The sequence below is a fragment of the Hyalella azteca genome, unplaced genomic scaffold, assembly GCF_000764305.2.
Source record: "Hyalella azteca isolate HAZT.00-mixed unplaced genomic scaffold, Hazt_2.0.2 contig16209, whole genome shotgun sequence".
Taxonomy (NCBI): domain Eukaryota; kingdom Metazoa; phylum Arthropoda; class Malacostraca; order Amphipoda; family Hyalellidae; genus Hyalella; species Hyalella azteca.
Window position 1 is genome coordinate 16,408 of NW_025946036.1, and position 21,888 is coordinate 38,295.

A 21,888-nucleotide genomic window follows, 5' to 3' on the forward strand; every position below is an offset into this window, starting at 1 on the left:
GTGATCTCAAAAATAACTTCAAAGGTCAATGAATTATTTATTCCTCGATTCCGCACAGATCAAAACACCCTCGTCTGTCCGCACAGCATCGCATTGTTGTGGTCTCAGGACCGTCGAGTGCTGATGGCTTTGGTTCCGGAAAATTCGCACACGTACTTTTACCACCGTCCAGTCCCCTTTTCACCAGGGGGATTTTGCTGACTCCCATCCTTGTACGGGGTGGGGACGCTAGTGGTGAACGCTCTGGCGTCAAGCCATCCCCAGCCGAAGCGTAACGAGCGGGCGTCAGCCCAGTTGTGGTTTAGTTTCGCGACCGCAAAAACACGAAAATCAACACCAGCCCTGAACCGTGCAGTACATCGCTAACGCCAAGTGCTGTTCCAATCGTGACACCAGCTCTACAGCAGCAACAAATTTTTTTGGTATAATAGAAATGATAAGTTTATCATTGTTCATGGGACATTCCGCATAATATTAAGCATTGCGTTCTCATATGCTAGCTTTAATCACAACACTATAATCACATAGCCGGCAGATGCAACTCAGTTCAAACGAGCAAACTCCGATTGCAAATTGATTCATTGTACTTAAACCTTTGCGTCTCGCAATCGTTTTCTCTAAAAAAAACAGAAAGGAGGCGAGACGAGAAATTATGCAGGAAAAAGGTAAGGAGAAAGAGAAAAAAAATTAGGCGGAATAAAGTTTTAGATGTGAACAATAATTTTCAAATACAAATTAAAATGTATTTCCGGCAATTATGAAAAGATGCAAGACAGATATACCCATATGTTTAACAAGTTAACGCTTGATTATCATGGTAAATCACCGGTTAAAGCTTGAATCACCGGTTAACAGGTTGAAGCTTGATTATCACGGTTAACAAGTTAACATTTGATTATCACGGTTTAATAACACCATTTGGCAGTTTCATCAATGTGCAGACTTGATAATGCATGGCTGACAGAATAATCAGAATAATCTTCTTGTTAAACAATTCTCACATAATGCATCATATTCTGTGCACTTCAAATAATCGCGCCTGACGCTGACTGTATGAGTGCAGACTGCGTTCCTCGATCATCATTTCGCACTGGCGTCAGCTATATAGAGTCGCGGACGCCTTGTTTATGAGTAGCATTGGTCGGGCCTTCTATGGCCCTTCAAATCATTTGCAAGACATTAGCGAAATCATTTTAAATACTATAATCCTTGAAATTTTGAAAACTGTCGGAAAGTTGTTCATAAGTTTGAAAAAAATTATTATTGAAATTTCATACTCAGGATTACCAGGAATGTCTCGTTATTTATCGTTATTACGTAAAGAAATGGAAATTGCGGGAATTTGTTAATATTTAATTTTGTCAGACGTTTCGTATCTTCTCACTCTCGTCACGGGTTAACAATGATATTGTGTATTCTCCATTTTTATTGCTGGTCGGGACGTGTTTTTTGGATCCTATCGTCAGGAGTAAAAAAAAATAATCAAAGGCATATGCTGATTGTGATTCAGTTGTTTTCCACATAACATTGCCATCAACTAAAAAACGATTGCTCTTAAATTGTACTAGCAGCCCAATTAAACACGATTGCCTTTCTTCAACATAGTTGTTAAAGCCAGCATCTTAATTTGGGCTGAAGTGTGATGTATTTCCGAGATGGTGGCCTCAAGGGCTCGCAAATCTCGCAATGGAAGCTCATTTAGCAGCAGCGAGCCGGCGGGGGCACCTTTGATACAGAGATTTCTGCGTACCCACCGCGGGGGGCGAGCCTAGCGCGATCCTTCAACGTACGACGCGTCCTAATGGATAACTTACAGGATAGAAAGTGCGATGAATCCATCCTAATCGTGTGAAAGAAAGTTTTGGTAGTTCAACAGGAACATAAAGACAAAGTTTTAGATGAAAATATCAAACAAATAATTGTAAAAGATGATTTTTTTCCAGAGGATCGAATTAGTCCTCAATAGAAGATAAATAATCAAATTTAATCCCATCAATTGAGAACGGGAAGAAATGCAAGCAAATAAAAACATTATAAAATCGCACATACCAAACAATTTCAACAAGATATGCTCGAACTCATATTCAAGCGGTACAGATTACGGAATGGAACTTGAGAAGCACAATGCTAGGCATCGCTTTTTAAAGCACGATGGCAGTTGCTAAACGTTTAGCGTGCTAAAATTATTCAGAAATCACGCACAAAGTCAAGCCAGAACGTCAAGCCTGAACATCAAATAAATGTGCTGATCAAGCTGTACGTTAGTCAACTAATCTATCAAATAATAAATAATTTTCTATTCCTATTAGATGAGAACACATTTGTACTCACCACAACTGTGCCGCCTCGCGTTTTTGTGCTGAACAGCGTTGCGCCGAACCACTGCCGACTCTTCTCATCCAACACCTCGCCTATAGGATGCCTGTTATTGCCTGCACAAAAACACGGTGATATTTGTTATAGGAATAAGAGAAACAGAAAATAAATTCTAAATTAAGCATTTTTACAATTTATGAATTTGCTTCTAATCATAATAATCTCTTTTCATCAACAGCGATACATGCACACGGTATGCCACATCCCTGAGTCAAGTTATTCATTACCTCCACATTACCTGCATCACAAAACCCACAGTGGGACCTGAGTTCGTTTGTAAAATAAATATTCGTAGTTAATGTGCATTAACACAGCTAAATATATTAAGCACCGAACCGTTTCGTAAGCACCTAATAGTTTCTGAAATTTGGTTCGCAAAAACAGGGAAACGTTCGTAAGTGGAGGCAAAAAATCTCGAACCCCCGGTTCAGGGGCCATACTTTCAAAAAAAGTTAAGAGATCGTAAGTTCATCAGCCAATCATTGACGGCCTTTCAAGCAAAATCCACCAATCATAGACAAGAAAATAAAGCGTAAGTACTTACGTTCACTATACTTTCAAAAAAAGTTAAGAGATCGTAAGTTCATCAGCCAATCATTGACGGCCTTTCAAGCAAAATCCACCAATCATAGACAAGAAAATAGATCGTAAGTATTTACGTTCACTTGCGAGTTTTGAAAGTATGGCCCCGGATCAGGAAAAGTACGCAAGTGGAGGCGTTCGTAAGTCAAGGTATTACTGTAATACATATTCATTATAAAGAAACGTAAGTTCTGACTGACTATCACTGACATTAATGACAATGGATGACTAGGATTACAGTTCTGCAATAATGAAATATTCAATGGTGGGCACCGCGCTGTCCCTTCGGTGACTTAGTAATGACTTCTCAGTTACGGTTAACCATGCAATGGTTTGCAGGAAACTAAATTCTTATTTTGATTCATCAACAATGAACACGCGAGACCTATTACGGTCAAAATTCAAAAGCTTTCAAAAGAGTGAAAAAAGTGTTATAATATCAACAATAAAAATATTAGCTGCAATCGCAATAACGAGAACTATAAAACAGATAACGACCTTAATGCAGCGACATGAGACAGAAATCAACAGGTATTGCTGAGACGAGCTCCGAGAGTATATTCTCGCGTGATCAGGCATTCTACCAACACAACACAAGTCGTCAATAGCTTACCATTAGAAGAAGAACTGGACACATCAAAGCCATACTTCACGTCTGTGAGGTTGACCACATTCTCGAAGAGCTGGTTGCCTGCGCATTAATAACGAAACACGGGAAAGCGTTAGTTACAACACGGGTTAGGAGGCGACACGAAGCCAGTTCACATTATTTGGAGAATTAGAGCAAAGCTAATTAGAATGCGAATGAAATATATTAATTGTGCATGAAGCTATTACGTGACAGGGAAGGTGATAAGGGGAAGCTGTTAAATATCGACTTATCCAATAGTCTGACCGTGCGAGAGGTTTGTGAGAAAAACATTTACTGAACAGAATGCAAAACATTGGTCACACTCACAAATATATCATTTTGATAGGAATATTGGGAGATTCTTCCAGCCAATGTTGTGTTTTGCACCTCGATATTTGATTGTTACAATTGGCAATAATTTCAGATCTTTGCAAATAAATTGTGCAGACGAAAAGAAAAGAGGTGAATTAATGGCTGAAGCATTGAAAACAATTTTAGTGCTAAAATATCCTCTAGAATTGCTTCATTCAACAAGAAATGACAAAAAATCGTAAATAAATGTCATGAAGAATTTAAAATATCGATAAAATATAACAATGTATGCATATCATAATATGATATTAACTTCCTAAATGAAAGAAATAGATGTAAAAGAGATAACATAAACACTGAAATGGTCGAGAATGCATGGTGGTGACGACAGGTCTATTCCTAGTGGGCAAGTTGATCGCGTCTATAAGGTTTAGTGAAGCAACACAAAAAAGCTCTATACTCATTGCTATGAACTTTTGGATAAATATGCATTATGAATGCAATCAACTGATGTTATATATATTGTTCAACGTCACAAAGTATTATAAGGATGAAAATTGGAAATATTCGATGAAAACTGGAATTGAAGTAACTATAAATACGGTAATTTATGGGAAGTAGGAACATTAGATGTATAAACTTTGTAATTAGTCAGCGTGAAAATGCATTGGCTCAATTTTCATATATTTAAAAAGACGTAAATGTTAATATAATAGGTCATTAATAGGAAGAACAAAAATAATGTAATAGCAAACGAATGACACGTTGGAATTTTTTTATCCAAAGGGCTCGTTAGAAGCGCACAAACGTACAAGTTTTTATTAAACAAACAAAGGAACTACTTACCAGTTCTATTTACGGTAGCACATGCAATGTATTAGCCTTAAACTCTGAATACTTACGATTGTCTAAATAATTACATGTCTGAGATAAACAAAAGACTTGGAACCTTGTACACTGACTTGCTATAATAGGTTTACGACACTATTGTTACGGCGTTATAAATATTTCTGTCTTTATTACCCTAATAACCGAGAACTGCAGCATATAATTAAATAAGTGATGCAAAACTTCAGAGCAACTCGACGTGTTTCAGCTACAGATGGCAGATGACTGAATATACCTACACACGGCGGCCGTATCAGTGTTTGATTAGTTTCAATCTGAACGGTCCTCCAAATTGTTCAGGGAATATATGTTTCATGTGAAGAACCTTAATGCAATTTTTTTAAATCGGCAGTAAGAAACACACAGTTTTGTGAAGCTTACATATCGGTTTCTGAAAATTAATACAAGAAACATTTCTGGAAAACAATACAGTAAAGAAATTAACCAATAAAATCAATATGGTAAGAATATACATATCCAACGTGAATCAGCTATAAACAAAAGAATGAACACTTAAGTCGTACCAAATTACTGGTGGTTTGTCATTCGCAAATTACCGAGCTGACAGACAAATCAAAACTGATCGAGCTCGCACAGGTGAACTCTGTCTTTAAATGTCAATTTAGAATAGAAGTACTGTTGAAGGTTATGTTTTAATACTTCACATGAGTCAAGATAATTAACTTGCAAGCTCAAAAACACGATTTAATAAATAGAAGTTGTTAAGAAACCTCAGTAGTTTCTTACTGTGGAATCTACTACGCTTAAATATTCCCGTCACATAATAATTACAATTTTCAGTCATCGAGCAGCTCGAAAGAACATCCATGTAATTTGGCAATGAACCATTATATGCATTATACAAGCAGTTCGGTCAGTGCTTAAATTGGTTTAAGAGAAATAAGCAGCGCATATCTACGGGACTCAGATACGATGTACATTTTGAAAATAGAAAGTTTCTCGATGATCCAGAAAGCAGTCGTATACAAGTGGAGAAAGTGGTTGAAGATGTGAGGCGCTAGAATAACGTTTGATTTGAAAATTACAATTCCATTACTAAAACGATTTACTCGGGATAATACCAAGACATCATACGAGCCTGCCACTTGGATTATGCAGTATACTTTTGCACTAACTGCAGGCTTGAGATTTACAGAAGCCGTTAAGCTAATATAAAATTTCATCGTCACTCTTAACAATTTCAATTGGCGACATCTAAGAAACCTGGGGTGTTTAAGAGTAGCCAATATTTCCATCTGATGTGAATTGATAGCCACCATTTTGGTTTGTACATCGCACAGTTGCAGGATGCGGTAGCGCCAGATTCTCCTTGTAAGGACTTAGCGGCACAAATGAAGTCGTCAGTGAGATTTAAATACAACGTAAGATGCTATGTTTAGTACGGCAGTCAAGATTAAATTGGTCCCAACGATGACATTCACAAGGAGTAATTATTACCCGTTTTTTTTTTTGTTTTCCCCGCAATTATTCGTTTTTTAAAATCCTGTACATAATCACTGGTAAAGCGTATTTTTGCCGACTACTGATCCGACGATAGAAAATAAAATATAATAAAAGACGAGGGTATTTTTAAGGTTTTTTTGGAAGGCACCCATAATGGACACGCATTCAGGTTGTGTGTAACGGCTTTGGCAAGAAAATTATCGCTTATTATTTTCGTACGATAAATCATTGTCAACCAAATACGCACGATATTTACAAAAGTAATTTCTTGACAAGTAACCACTCGTAAATTATTTTTGGGACAGATGGTGGTGTAATTAATGTTGACAGCAGGCGGAGAGCGCCGGCTTTTTAAAACTTTTGAGGAGACAATTCGAGTTAAGTATTTACCACGCGTACAGGATTGCATTTAAAGGTGTCTACTGATCAGCCGATATATTGTAGAGAATAACGCACAATCTTAATGTAAAAACTGGCATTGGCTTGATTTCATGATTCCCACACAAATTGAGGCAATGACACTTCTGAGTCTATCTAACCATCCATTACGAGAATACTTTTGCCGAAAGCAAAATGAAAGCAAACAAGAGAAAAATGTAACCGGTACACTGAAAATAGACGGGATGTCGAAATCATGAACTGGGCGACATACGTGTTACCTTCCATTGTAACACATTCCAAACTATTCTCACTTAATTCCAAAACTGTTCATCGACAGAGCCTTAATAACTGCACCAAATGATGCAATGGTCACATCAGAGTCCGTTGCGGATGGCGTCCAGGCGCCTCAAAAAATGAGTTGAATTTAGAGTTAAGAATTGACACCCACAGATGGTGATGGATGAGCGATAATTACGATCGATTGGGCGGAAGAACTTCTTCATCGGCAATCCGACCACGTAATTTTAGAGCTCCTAAAAGGGCGCTCATAAAGCTATGTGACGTGTAGACCCGTGGAGATACTCAATGCTATACTGAAGGATACGGAGATTGGTTCCTGCAATAGTACGCTTCTTTAATGTGGTAATTAGTTTTCGAGTGAAAAATTACGTATTTCTTCTCCAGACACGAATAGCATTCAATTTTTAATATTTTACTACAAATTAGGACCGGATTGCAGATGGTTCGCTTCATATCGAAGCTTGAGAACCAATTATACTCATAGAATCTGAAATCGAGATGGTTGTCAAAATTTCATTAGAACCCAAAAGTTTCTTGGAAACATTCAAAATAAACACCAGCAGGACTGCGATTACCGCTGCAGAAATTTTTTTCCAGGGGCCATACTTTCAAAACTCGCTAAGTGAACGTAAGTACCGGTACTTACGCTCTATTTTCTTGTCTATGATTGGTGGATTTTGCTTGGAAGGCCGTCAATGATTGGCTGACGAACTTACGATTTCTTAACTTTGTTTGAAAGTATAGGCCCAGGACAGTAAACCATGCATGCATGGCCGTACATACCTCACCAGACAAATGAAGCTTATGCAACGCTTAATCAACCTTGATTTAAAGAAACAACACTTGATTCAACTTTTAATCCCACGTCAGTTGTCCGGTGGTCAGGCAGCATCGCCGAGCTCCGCAGCTGCGCATGCGCAGTGGCGCGTAACTATCGGCCGCGGCGGTTGACGCTCAATACGGCGCCAAGGAAGGCTTATCGCAAGGACCATCCAACGATGGCGACGTTAAATGCCAACCAACACAAACAATTAATAGCAGAGTTCGAGATAGTGCATGAAAGGTTAATAGAATGCAACCAATTAAAAACTTTCGTCTCCAGTCAAGCTTGAAGGTGCCGCTAACGTACGTGGTTTGGNACATCCACCAAGGAAGCTGACATTCAGAGATGTGTATAAGAGACAGATACCTATGTCGTCGGAATATAATCACACACTCTAAAACCGATCAAAAATACGAAAGAGCCTTTCGATACTTAGGGAAGATACTACTATCATAAATCATCATAATCAGTCGCATAGTTTAACTGTATGATTCGTGTGGGGAAAGTGCACAAGTACAAAAGCTGAAACTAATAACCCAACTTACCACGAACACAGGAGGGAGTGGAGGAGTCCTATCATGCAAACCTTCCATACTCGCAATATTTACAGTCTGTTCCCGAGACCATCAAGCCAACCTAACGTGCCCGAATTGTACTCACATAACAATAAAACTGGGCTCGATCTCAACGAAACCACATTGGGCTACAGCGAATTTATGGCCGCCTGCTTAGCCTGTATGAATCTGATGAGCAAACAAACGGAGCCACGCGAGCTCTCGTAAACCGCTTGTGGCCCTCGGGTCAACAAACACAGCTGCAGGCCGTACTACATCCTTCAACAACCTTACTATCCTGGACCTTCTATAAAGGATCTAACCCTGCATCCTTAGCTCTTATACTCAACCGAACCTCCCGTAACGAACCTAACCCAGCGTATCATAGCTCTTATAATCAAGCAAACCATCTATAACGAATCTAAACTCATATCCATTAATAATTACACTCAACCGAACAGTCTATAAAAAACGTAATTCTGCGTCATCAAACTACCATACACAAAAGAAACGTTAACAACGAATCCAACCCTGCGTCCCATAACTACTACCGGTATGTACAGTACACTGTATAGTTTAGTTGTACGCTCAACGTGAACAAATTATGCTGCAAAACGACAGAGCAAATGCAACAAGTGGTAAGTCATGAATATATTTTCGGACTTCAATGTAATAAGAGAAGCTCATCAATTAATTCTAAGCTCCTTTTGGCACATCTTGCAACAGGTCGACAAACTTAGTCAACAGTTCGGGGGTCTATGATATGAAACGTTTCTTCTCAAGATAATTTTTTTAAAAACTCAGCGCCCACAAATTACTTTTATAACGGGACCCCGACTGATCAAGAGAGGATTTAGTTTCCAGTCATCCACAGGAACGTTTCTCAAGCTGGCACAAAAAAAGGCTTGGAATTGACCTCTGCCCTATAAAAATGCCGATTACGTTTTTTGCGATGATTATGACTAATGCATAACATTGCAGCCGCGCCAATAAGAAACAGTATAGTAAGAAATACAAACAACTGTGCAATAAAAATCGTTATAGTTATGAATATCCCATTCAACACGTCAGAGCTTTAATAATGTTAAAAATGCTAACGAGTACTTCTTCGTAGAATAAAAAAAGGGATCCTTTACCTACGTCAGTCTAAGAGGCGCATCAATATTTATAGGATATTCAGGAAAAGAAATCACTAATATAATTTATTTACTATCTAATACTTGTGCAATGTGCATGCACAGCGGGAAATCGACTTACCGTGAATTTGAAATGATAGATCCTCAATTTTCGTCGGTCTGTTGAGGACCAATCGAAAGTTCGCCGCTGCTAAGTGCAGACGAAACAGATCCTATAATCCTGAATAGACTATAATCCTAAATAGAATAAACGACAGCACGGTACTCCCATACAGAACCTTAACAGAGATCAGCCTGAGAGGTGCTTTTGACACCTATAGTATCCTCGATACATGTTTAGGACACCATAAGTCTTTAATCCATATATATAAGAAAAACTCGCATACATGCATGTGAGGAGACACAGCAGAACACTTACCATGAATATCGAAGGGCACGTATTCACAGGAATCCTGTCGCTCAGTTGAGCACTTGAGTACAGCACCGCCCCTGTGCACCCCTGTTTGGTTGAAGGATGTATCGTAGCTCGGTGCTCCCACAAGCAAACTGAAGGAAATAACAACAATAAATTAATATTAATCTTGCCATAATTCAAAATACAAAACAGATTCTATTCTATTAGAAAAAGGCAGAAAACATGGTTTGTACCTTAACAAAATTTAGAGTCGCCCCAGCTCTGGTAATCCAAATAAGAAGCTGCCGCGACTGTAAATTTTCACCGGGTATTCTGATCAATTAAGGCCACAACACCTTGTAATGAGGCTAATTATTGAGTTGATATAAAACACTCATCCAATTATATATTTTAGCTTGTTTCAAAACCAACAATCGTTTTCAAATTGCTAAAATATCAAATTAAAAGCTTGAAAAAAAACTCCTGAAATTTTTCATTTGCGTCCGGGAAAGCAACAGTTATTATAAAAAACTGCAGTTCTCTGGAGGGCAAACATAGCCATCTTGAGGGCAGTGGTATGAACATTATCAGCTCACCGCCGTAACCAAGAAGTAGGATAAAACCTAAGAAAGAAGCATAGACCATATATACACTCGCTACTTGGTGGATTTATTGTAGGATGCTCGGAAATATCCCTTGCATGCCAATATTGACCGCATAAGTCGGGAAAATATTTGACAACGATGCAAATTTCTTCAATAATTTCAAGAAAACTTGCAGCTACCATTTAATAAAGTAAGGAAAAACGAATGACCACGGGAGTATGCCTGCAATAGGAAGTGTAGTTATTCTTTTAAACGGCGTTAATGTAACAAATGTGCAGTTGCGAACTGCATAGAACCAAATATCCCATTTGAATTTCAAAACAAACTCAGAGCTTTTGCGGATCATTTGTATGAACTTGAGTTAAAAAAAGCCGCACCATGCGAGAAACTACGGCAACTCATCAATGTCCGAACAAATGAATATTCATGCCTTGTTTTCACAACGAATTTCTGCCAAAACAAAGAACCGCTGTTCTATTTTCAGTTGCTGTTTGCGAGGAATTAGTTATGACAAAATAGCGGGTATCCCGACATTACGGTAGTAACTGTATTGCGGACCGGAACTTACTAGGGACGAGTTATTTTAGGTATTAAGGGTTGTTGACTTTACGCTCCCATCTTCGTCGGAAGTCTCCTTCTGATCGATATCTTATTTGTACATGCTGATTGCTGCTGCTCTAATGAAGTATTATGTGGGAGTGCGTCATCTGTCTCCCCTATGGATGTGCCAAAACTGATGTGGAGAACCCAAATGAAGTACTACACTGCTCGTAAAAATTTACTTGACTTAAAAAATTTCCTTATCCAAACCCATAATATAGTACAGAAAAAGGGCATTGTATACACAAAAGGGTGCCACAAAACCACCCGCACTATCACGGTAAGGCTAAAGATGGATATCAGCACTCAGGAACGCTAAAATAACAGGCCTATATACATGAACCGCGTTAAGCTCGCAAGCTGATGCGGCTTTCAGGTCGGTCGCAGATAAACTGTGCTTTCTTTGGTATAGAATATCGTCTCTAGCGTGACCAGCGCATACAATTAGGCCTCTCAAATGAGGCTAACAGTCAACACATTCTTTACGTGATAATAACAGGCTCATTCACTTTCATAATACACCAGTGTATTCATGCTTTGTTTCGATAACAGAAGAAGCAAAAAATATTTTCTTGTTCGTAAGCCGAGTGTTGTGAACTAACAACGATCTTTCCATAGAACAATGATAGTTGCGGTAAGACCTTCCCACAGCTTAACTTAAAAGCTAGTTAACAACTGAGCTTGAATAAGAGCATCTCAATTTACGTGGATATGCTAGAGCAGTGGACAATTAATTGGCTAATTGAACTTCGGTGCAAGACAAGCAAGGCAAGGGCTTGGCCGGCTGAAGTATTTGCGTCATCAGGGAAGACTAGACCTTCCCGTTCATCGATTTGACAATGTATTAACTGCAAATTAGGATAGGCTGACAGAAAAATGGAACTGTGAACGATAGATTTCGCAAAATTTCATAGGTACGACAAATATTGTTCAGGATCGGAGTTAATGGCACAGATGTTTTTACAGATAAAGTTCCAACTATTTTTTAGCTCAGATAGACTGTTCTCGAGATGGACCAGCACCGAAGAAAAACAACAATCCACACATCAGCGGCCAGAAACCGCAGCAGCCATCAATAACCATTAGAGAGATGACAGCCTGCACTAACGAGCCCTTCACAAATCACAAACATCTGAGTTGGTTATTAGTGTCAGTTAGGTTATTAGTGTCAGTGACGCCGTCAACAACCAGAGGCGCTCGTCATGTCAGCGGCTGTAGGTTGCAGTGCACGATTGTGCTTTTTGACAAAGACTACAATATTCAGCAGTGCAGTGAATCGTTCGAAAAACATGAACGTGAAATATTAAAGAAGACAAGTGGCCAAAGCTTTTGTCTTAAATGTTAAATGACAAAGCCACAATGTCTTCCTAGGTCTAAACGGGATATTCCGATAAATCTGAAAACCCCAATTTAAAATCGGACGAGCAAAAGTTTGTTCAAAATAATACAGTACAAAATTTTTACGCGGCATCCTACTCGGCGTAAATCATAATTTTACGATCATCGCAACATTCACACAGGTAGTCACTACTGACAGAAGTAAGCTCGGCCAAGATAACCAAAGAAATCAAGAAGCACACAGGATCCTCCGCCTCAACAGGACGCGCTAAGCGATGCGTTTAAAAGGCTGCAAATGAACAATCACGAAGAGGCATCCGCACTTCATGAAGCCTTGCGGTTTGCGGAGATACAAATGATGGGCAGCACAGCGTGCCAGCCACACAAGGCTGTTAAGAATAGAATAGAATAGAATAGAAGTGTCGGCGTTGAAGACATATAGGCCCATGGCCTGTTGCCGATTCTTGAACTTTTCGTGACTTGATTCACAAGGGAAGTTTCTAAATCTAGGAACTCGAAAGAGCGTCTGATCAGTCCAAGTCGTTGATTGGCTTTATTAACTTGACCTTCAATATGCTTAGAAAATTTGTTTTCATCAAGTTCTTGTTTTCATCAGTTCTTGATGAAAACAAAGCGAAGCGTCTTACGGCAGGCAACGATCTGCTAAACTAACATAATACGCTAATGTGAAGTGTAAACAGTCAGAACACGCCCCTCATGATGGTCTATGTGCGCTTCTCATAATAGTAGTTTTACGCTCCTCATCACAGTAACATGCTCGTCTCTATGACCGTGAAACGCTCCTCTATTAGGAGAGTCGTAACACCTTACTCAGAACTGGCTCTTCAGAACGAATACAACACACAGACTACCGTGCAATACTCTTTGCACAGTAACACGTCCTTGAAAACAACCATAAAACGAGCAACACCAATAACAAAAACAATTAAACGAGCATTGAAATGTCGTGTAGTTCTCTTTGGAACAGCCGTAACGATTTTAGAACGCTTTTAGAGGCAGCCGCAGGGTTTCCTGCAAATGTATGAAACCGTTTTAGTTCTCAGAACGGCTAAACTACGATTCAGGAAAAGGCCAATTTATTTTACAAAACTCCACGCGAGAAAGTTATCAACTGTGATTACTCGTGCATGATAGGCGTCGAGAGGGCGGCTTGAGCATGACCTTGGGTGGTGCCACACAAACGAATTCAAGGTACGTGTTACCTCGGGGCATCTTAGTCGAGCGCGTACTTAAAAAAACAAATATCAATAACCTGAGCGCAATCGGCTTCACAGTCGTTTAAGTCAAAGCCCTCTTGATTAATTTTTTTTCTTCATCGTCATCAGCGGACGCAGTTTCGTCGGTAGAATCGGCACGGCGGTGTAGCTTGACCGTAGCACGTACGTAATGCGACGACACGTCTGGCTCAGCGCTCTGACCTCTAACCTGTCACGCTGTCTGCATGCGTTCACGTCAACGAAACGCTCAAGTCTTGCATCGATCAGGCATTGCCAGTTGCTTCCGATCTTTTTCAATTGAAAAGCCTACTTATTAAATTTATTGGAGGAAATATAATTGAAAACTAAGGACGTCAGTAGCTATCAAATCTTACTCTGATTGCAGATTTAACATTGAACAATTACAAACGAATTTCAATGTTTGAGGCAAAGACGAATGAATAACTAGAGAATTTTTCTTGGACCAAATTTGTCGGCCTATACAAACAAACTCTAAGGAGAAAAAGATCTTGACTCCAGCTGAAATAATACTGATCCTATTACATGATAACCGTTCGCACTCAAATAAATCAGTGAGATATCAATTTTCAACATATTTTACGGCCTAACATAGAAATAATCCAAACTGCAATTAAGGTAACCTTATAGCTGAGAACGATTGCATTTTAGCAGCCAACAATAATTTATAAATTTCAATTCGAAGTCTACTGAAGACTAGATTGAACTCAAAGGAAGCGCACGTTCATTTAAAATTCAGGGCGCCGATCATCCGTTGAGCTACAAATGCACGCAAAATCGTCTCCCTCCCCTGAAGCATCGTCACTTCCCTCCACGTCTGCCTCCCCTGAAGCATAGTCACTTCCCTCCACGTCTGCCTCCCCTGAAGCATCGTCACTTCCCTCCACGTCTGCCTCCCCTGAAGCATCGTCACTTCCCTCCACGTCTCACTCGCTTGAAGCATCGTCACTTCCCTCCACTTCTGCCTCCCCTCAAGCATCGTCACTTCCCTCCACGTCTCACTCGCTTCAATCCCTCCCCTCCATTTCCGTCGCCGCTAGCACGCGTCTTCCGTCGCTAGTCTAGTCAAGGTGTTAAGAAGCCATGGCGTTAAAGTGATCCAAAAATGGCAGGGATCAAGTCGATCAGTGCAACGTTGTTATTCTAAAATCATCATAAATGAAACATGTTCATAAAATGTTTCCATCACGACCAGCGACATATGATGTATTTCTACTATAACAAAGGAAAATAAAAACAAGGTTTTAAGTATACAAGAGGTTGGTAGAGAAACATATTGTGGATCACGACGGTCGGCATAATGAAAGGTTACTCAGCAAGTCAAAGGTGATACTTTCAGCGTGACCTGCGAGGCAAGGAAAAAAATAACCCTGCAATAAACTAAGTAGAGGGTTGACTTTAATGAGCTCCTAACTACAGTAGATTGCAGAAAAAAATGCACAAAGTTTATTGTACCGTAAAACGTCCAGGTTGCGGCGCAGTGGTCAATACTTATATATAAGGGCAATAAGTATGGAACCACAAGAAATAAGGCTGGTTTTGCGTCGATAAAGCAGCGACGATTAACATCTAATTTGGAAAAAAATCTTTTAGATTTAACCAAACATCGATATTTCTTTCAGAGAATTATTTCTGTCTATGCTTCAACATGTGATACATATTGGAATTAGGTTTCATTTAAAATATAATTATTAAATTGTGTTTAATTAATCAATCTGCTCCCGATTTAAACATGATCGATGATAAAAATTATCGTTAGAAGCGTCATTTATTTTTCTCGAAGAATTTTACTCGTCTGTTTAATTTACAATTTTCAATCTAAAGGAATCTTTGGAAAATTACGCTCACAATATAACGGGACATATCACCTGAAACGCAAGTGATCGAATTTATCGCCAATAAATCGAAGACGGAATGCCCTGCATATTTGACTGGGTAGCGATTCGATGCAAATTCATATTATAATCCTGTAATTTACTTTGAATTGCCCAATACTCAACTAACGAGGAAAAACATCTTTCATAGAATTCTTAGTCAAAATTTCGAGATACACCAAAGTGAAACAATCGTGAGTGAAGATGTGGTTGAGCGCCGCATTCATAGCCTTTCTTGTTTACCGGAGTTCTCATTTCTCAGAATAAAGGGAACTGTAGGAGCTAAGAGGCGGATGTGGTGCTCATAAGACATACTCTCAGACCGAGGTAGCGCATCGAAAGGCCACAGCGTTTTAATGCTGCAATTAAGCCGCCATGAATTTGAGGTACACGGGAAAGAAACTTCCTTGCCAGCAACTAAAACAAAACAAGTGATGACTGAGAATCGTAATTACGTACGGCATTCGTGTGAAAAACATTCGACAAGTGAACATTTCTCGATGAGTCAAAGTCATCATGCAGTGATCACCAATCATTTAAATCTGTGAAGAAATTAGAAAAATTCAATACTCAATTGCTATTCGGTAGGTTTCGGTGCGTCTAGGTCCGAATAAATCAATGGCATACCGGAGTATAGCAGCCAGTATATGTTATCCGGTCGAATTGCACGGCATCAGATGGACTGCTTTTGACGTTTTTAGCGCCAGTTCCGCCCAGCCTCACCCGAGGCATGTTCAGGTATGGCTTAGCCAAAGCCGGTCTGCTGCACAGTAGCGGGATCATTGAGAAGCAATTACGAGCTGGCTCCAGGCGCGGTAATGAGGCAGGGAAGCGTTTGTTTTTGCCCAAAACTCCGACAGGAAAACGACTTTGGATAACATCAGAAGCCAGACATGCGTCCGATACGCATGCATGGATACATCCACCAAGGAAGCTGACATTCAGTAACCGTATCTGATAAGGGTGGTATATTTCTGTAAGCTGGCGTGGGCATGGATTGGAAGCTATGAGTTGTTCGAAGAATTTGCATTTGGATCCCTGATCTACTATGAATAAATCTTTAAAATTTTATGAAGGACTAATTCGACTCCACTCAACATGAAATACCCAAATATCATTATACCTAAATCGTATATATCAAATACCCAAATCGTAAATATCATTCCATGAATTTTGTCTAAGAACGATTGGAGATTGTAAATTTTAAAGACAGTTGTAAGAACAAAATGATGGAGAACCGGAGCACCTACGTTTCATTTCAACGGTAGTGGAGCTTACCTACATAAAAACTAAACTCGATTCAAGTCCATCTCAAATCCGCAGGCAACGCCTGAGTTCGATGCAGCTTCTGAATAAAATTAGCATAACTTGACATTGAAACATAACTGAGGAATCCTGCACGTATTCATAGTATTGGATACAATAGAAAATTTGCTATTTATTCCACCCTAGTCCCCGACACAGGTAATCATCTATAGACGCCTCATTCACTGATGATCTGCAATGCTTTAAATGACGGCATGTCAAGAAACTGTGCATATCGTAAATTGTCATAAAGACGATATAACAATAGGTTACGAGGAAGAGTCGCACGCTCCATGGCGGTGTCGTAATAATCCCACGCTGATGATTCAAGTTATTTTGCTACGTCATTAGTGAAATGCTGACGAGAGCTGCTCCTAAAGTGTTTTGGGGTGTGCGGCCCGTGACCGCTTACGAGGCAGGAACACGGAGCTTGTCCAGGACAAACACATCATCCGGCATCGCTCAGCTCTGCCCTGGAGGGAAATCTTAACGACACGTCGCACGATGGACACTCGAGACGCGTGAGGCCAAGACTTGAGATGCGTGATTGTAGGATTTGCGTCGCCCGATGCCAGGGCTAACGACGGGTGATGCCAGGAAATACGACGAATGATACCTGGACTTTCGACGGTTGATACCAGTAAATACAATGTGTGATACCAAAAAATGCAATGCGCGTGCTATTACTAGCGACGTCTGATAGCTCAACAAACGATCTGTCATACCATGACGTTAAACGCGTTTAAGGCATGCAACCTGCGAAGGCAGGATTAACGGCGTTTGGTGCCAGAGCTTACTAAGAGTGATGGCTGGACTTAATACGAGAGATGTCAAGATTTGCGACACCTAATGCCAGAATAAAGATGCGTAATGCGAGAATTACGACATATAATGCCAGAATAAAGATGCGTAATGCGAGAATTACGAATTACGACATATAATGCAAGAATTACGTAATTTAATTCGAGAATAATGACGTTTAATGCGAGAATGCGTGTTGTGTGAATAGTGAGGCGTAGTGCGAGGGAACGATGATTACGACTAGCGATGCGAAGACTACGACGAACGATTCGTGGGTTACGCCGCGAGAATATCGGCGTGTGATGCGATAACTGCATGGCGCGATGAGAGGATTAGGTTAGGACATGTGATGCGTGGATTACGACGCCTGATGTATAGATTGCATTTTACGATGCCAGGATAACGACACGTGATACGAAGATTACAACACGTGACGTGCGGATTACGACACGTGATGCGTGGATTACGACGCCGATTGCATGGATTGCATTAATTTATTTTTTTCAATGTCAAGATAACGACACGTGATGCCTGGATTACGTCATGTCATACGAAGATTCAATGCCTAATGTATAAATGGATTGCAACTGAAAACGATCATCCCCACTTGAATATTTTATTGCATTTTGGGACAATGTAGCATAGATCTACTTATACGGCTAGCATGGAGCTACGTACACGTTGGGTTCGAATAACTCCTGTAGTCCTGTAACTGTAAGTAGCATAGTTCAAACTTAGCATCATTAACAATGCTTCAAGTCAACCTTTTATAAGAACTACCGCAAGCATGTTCATTTGCATGGCAATGAACAACACTGCATGGGAATACAGGTTAATTGCAACCTTATGATATGAATGGTAATGGACGTCATCCAATCATAGCAATCGACTTCCTGTGAGTGTAGCAGCGTTACATGAACGGAATATCAATCGTAATTATGGAGATCACGACGAGCAACAGGGCGCGGGATGACCACAATAGCGTGAGAACACCACTCCCAGATGCACTGATGCATGCATGTCTCGCCAGCACAAGTCGGCGCTCTGAGAGTGAGACTCGCCGGAGAACCACTAAAATGTTTGCTAGTTGTAAAAATAAATGACCGTAACAGGAACCTTGAAGTATATAGATGAATGAATGAATGTATAGATAAGTTGTTACCTATGTTGTGGCTTCGAGAAATGTGAAATAGGTAACGGAGAATGTAATTTCATTGAGGCATAAATTGAATCTGTACACATACAGAGGCAGAGTTTGAACGCTGTGCGTCGAGCTACCTGGATCATACATGGTCAAAGTCATAACTACTCGATCTGACTGAATTAGTTCATGATGAAGAGTAGCGCCAAAAATTAAGCAAGTTCAATATACTCGTTAGAATAGGTAGAATATGTGGCAAAGTGCCAGGACTGTAGTAAGCCAGCGCAGCATTTTGCAAGATATTTTTTCTATATTGGTTGGGAGATATTTTTTCAGATTGGTTGGGATGTCGCACTGCTATCAATCCAAACCAGCTGCCCAAGTCTTGTCATTTTCAACCAAGTGTTAATTTATTGGTAAAAGTGCAGATGGAGTTTTTGTAGTTTGATTTACTCTCAATGATGGGCAGGAAGACTGAGAGCGAAAAATAATGAAAAATTAATAGCAGTTTTCCAACATTTGCTCCAGCGCACTAGAGATTTTCTCGGCCGGCCACAGCATGATACCTACACGTAATTTTATAATTTTTTACTTGTGCTGATATTTCTCTTATGGAAATTTTCATTGTACTGGCAGGAAGAGATATATGTTAAGTTAGGGAGAGGTTTACTACTAAAAAAATCTGGCGTATAATTTCTACTCCAGAGTACCTATTTCAACTCGGCTCACCGTTTGACTCCGTTGCTATCGCTGTGCAGCGCGACTGCGAAACCGAACATTGACTCGGGCTGGTCGCTCGTGTGTCGAATTCTTGAAGGCAGATCAACGTTGAAGGCAGCACATTGCCATATACAAGATAACGCCACTAAAAGAAATTGCATGCATCCCTTGGGATCCTGGACCGTGAGAATTCCCATCATAAATGAAGTATGGGTCAGCTATTTTAATTTTACGCGACGCAAGTACACTAAGCAGATCCGAAGAGCAGGTCTTGAGTCCGTCTCGTCTCGAGATTCAGTTCTATTACGTCCAGAAATTTGCGAGACGTTCGTGAACCCACGTGATTATTAACTGCTAGCTTTATAGCATGACACACAACACAAATGAATTTTTTTGACTTTAGATCCAAAAGAAGATGATAAAAAGATCGCTTGGAAATTCCACTTCATACTGGAACCATTTCAACTTCAAGTACTCTAGTAGCAGAAGTCTTTCGTCAAGACTACCTACACTACGCGATCACCAGTTATTCAGCATCGAGGTCACGCGCGCGCACACCCTCACTCTACTGCGCCAAACTCCATACTGCCAAATGATTAGGCTGGCAGTTGAGGCTTCTATGTTCTAGCAGAGGGAGGCTGTCAGGCTGACACAAATTTGGTAGAAGAAGGCCAGTAACATCGATGTCTGTCATCAAAACTGGTTTTAAAAATTACTCCTCGTAAAGTTGTCGCTAGATATTTAGGAATGTAATCCAGTAACTGAACTTTAAATTACCGGGTTTGAGCATACTTTCTCAAGCATTCATACCGATCGCAGAGAATGAGAAACATAAACCACGTCCTAAAGTAAACTAAGAAGGCATCGTCCGATTTTGAAACGCCTGCAAAGAAACAAAGTTCTTCCAAACATTCATGGTAGAAAATATAGAAACATATTAGAAGGTGTAATTAATTGAAAAATCAACATCAACTAAGCAAGGCTGTGAAAATGGTATTTAGCTTAACCGCAAGTTTCTTATATTTTACAAAATTACTAAAAAAGGGAATTTTTACCCCAATTTTGTCGGCTTACTTCTGCATGGTGCGAATAGAATATATTTTTACGTTAAATTAATATACATTTAATTTAAAACGCTTCACTTCATATCCATTGAAATTTATAAATTCTTTCAGCATCAGACTGGTAAATTAATTCATCTCGGACAATCCTCCCTTTTAAATAATTATTTGAGATTGAAAAACTTTGTACACGATATTTGAAGTTGAATTTAGATCTCGGCATGAAGAGCACGATGTACAGCAGTGCTTCCAAAACTTTTTTGTCCCTCGCAAATAAATTTAGATTTTATAACATAACATAACATAGTGATCTCGGCGCTGCAGTGTATGCTTGATGTGGCCTGTCACCGATTCTTTTCCTTTTCGTGCCTTGTTCACAGAAGATCTAAAACCGTGTCATTTGACCGGATCTTTTCACGACTGACGAAAGTTTGAAATAGCTACTCGACTTACACCGGGTTCGATATGGTGCTAGGCATTTCAAATCTGAACTTATATTTTTCCATAGTTTTATCTAGTCTGTTCTTGAACGCGTTCGTTCGATATCATCGGGGAGGCTGTGATTGTTTATGATACCAAAACAGAAAATCCCATTAGGTCAAAATGATTCAATATCTAAAACATCAAAAATATAAAGTTACTGAAGCGAAAATATAATCTTGATGCGCTTCCATCAATTGAGAAGAAAACAAGCAGATAGCTATAAATTCAATAAACAAGAAATAAAAGCGATTCATCAGCAATCTTCTTGAAAAAATTCAAAACAGAAATTATCACTGCGCAACTTCCCAACTGTTTAGCACTGCGCAACTTCCCAACACTTAATTGGCTGCTGCACTGAAACTGTCACTTAAAATCGTGTCCAGCTGGAACCTGTATTTTGGATTCAAAATTTCCACTGCTGAGGAGCTTTCTCACAGAGATACGATGTGGGAGTAAGGATGTCTGCCAAATAGTTGAAAACTTCCATTCCACTTTGAAACAAAAACCCACTTAATAAATGCACGTTAAAGTCAGGCCTCATGGTAGAAGACGACATATCTAAATAAGGTTTACTTCAACGCGGCTAACATTACCCGGTAGCCTCGATGGAATAAAAATATGATAAATTTAAATTTAATAATCATAGTGAATTCATTCTCTCACTGTAATTGTCGTCCACATTCGGGATAATCGTTCCAGCATCGCTTCTTACTTGATTGATTAGAAAATGTTTCTGCGTTTATCATTGAGATTTCCTCCCAAAACATTCATTCGATTGTTTAACATTATTCAGCATGGCAAAAGAAGCAACAGACAGGGAAGATCAGAGTTGGAGTTTAAAACTAATTGCAAATATGTAGCAG

General features: G+C 39.6%; 1 protein-coding gene across 1 annotated transcript; it reads right to left on the minus strand.

The window, feature by feature from the left end:
* Positions 1 to 2,331: 2,331 nt before the first annotated feature.
* On the minus strand, positions 2,332 to 20,054 carry LOC108680344 (integrin alpha-PS2-like; the record flags this gene model as incomplete). The annotated part of the gene is made up of 4 exons (XM_018169147.2): positions 19,491 to 20,054; positions 9,866 to 9,993; positions 3,572 to 3,649; positions 2,332 to 2,432 (listed from the first exon to the last, which is right to left on the minus strand). Coding segments are annotated over exons 1-4 (498 nt in total), but the record flags the coding sequence as incomplete, so codon positions are not given.
* Between the last annotated feature and the right edge of the window lie 1,834 nt (positions 20,055 to 21,888).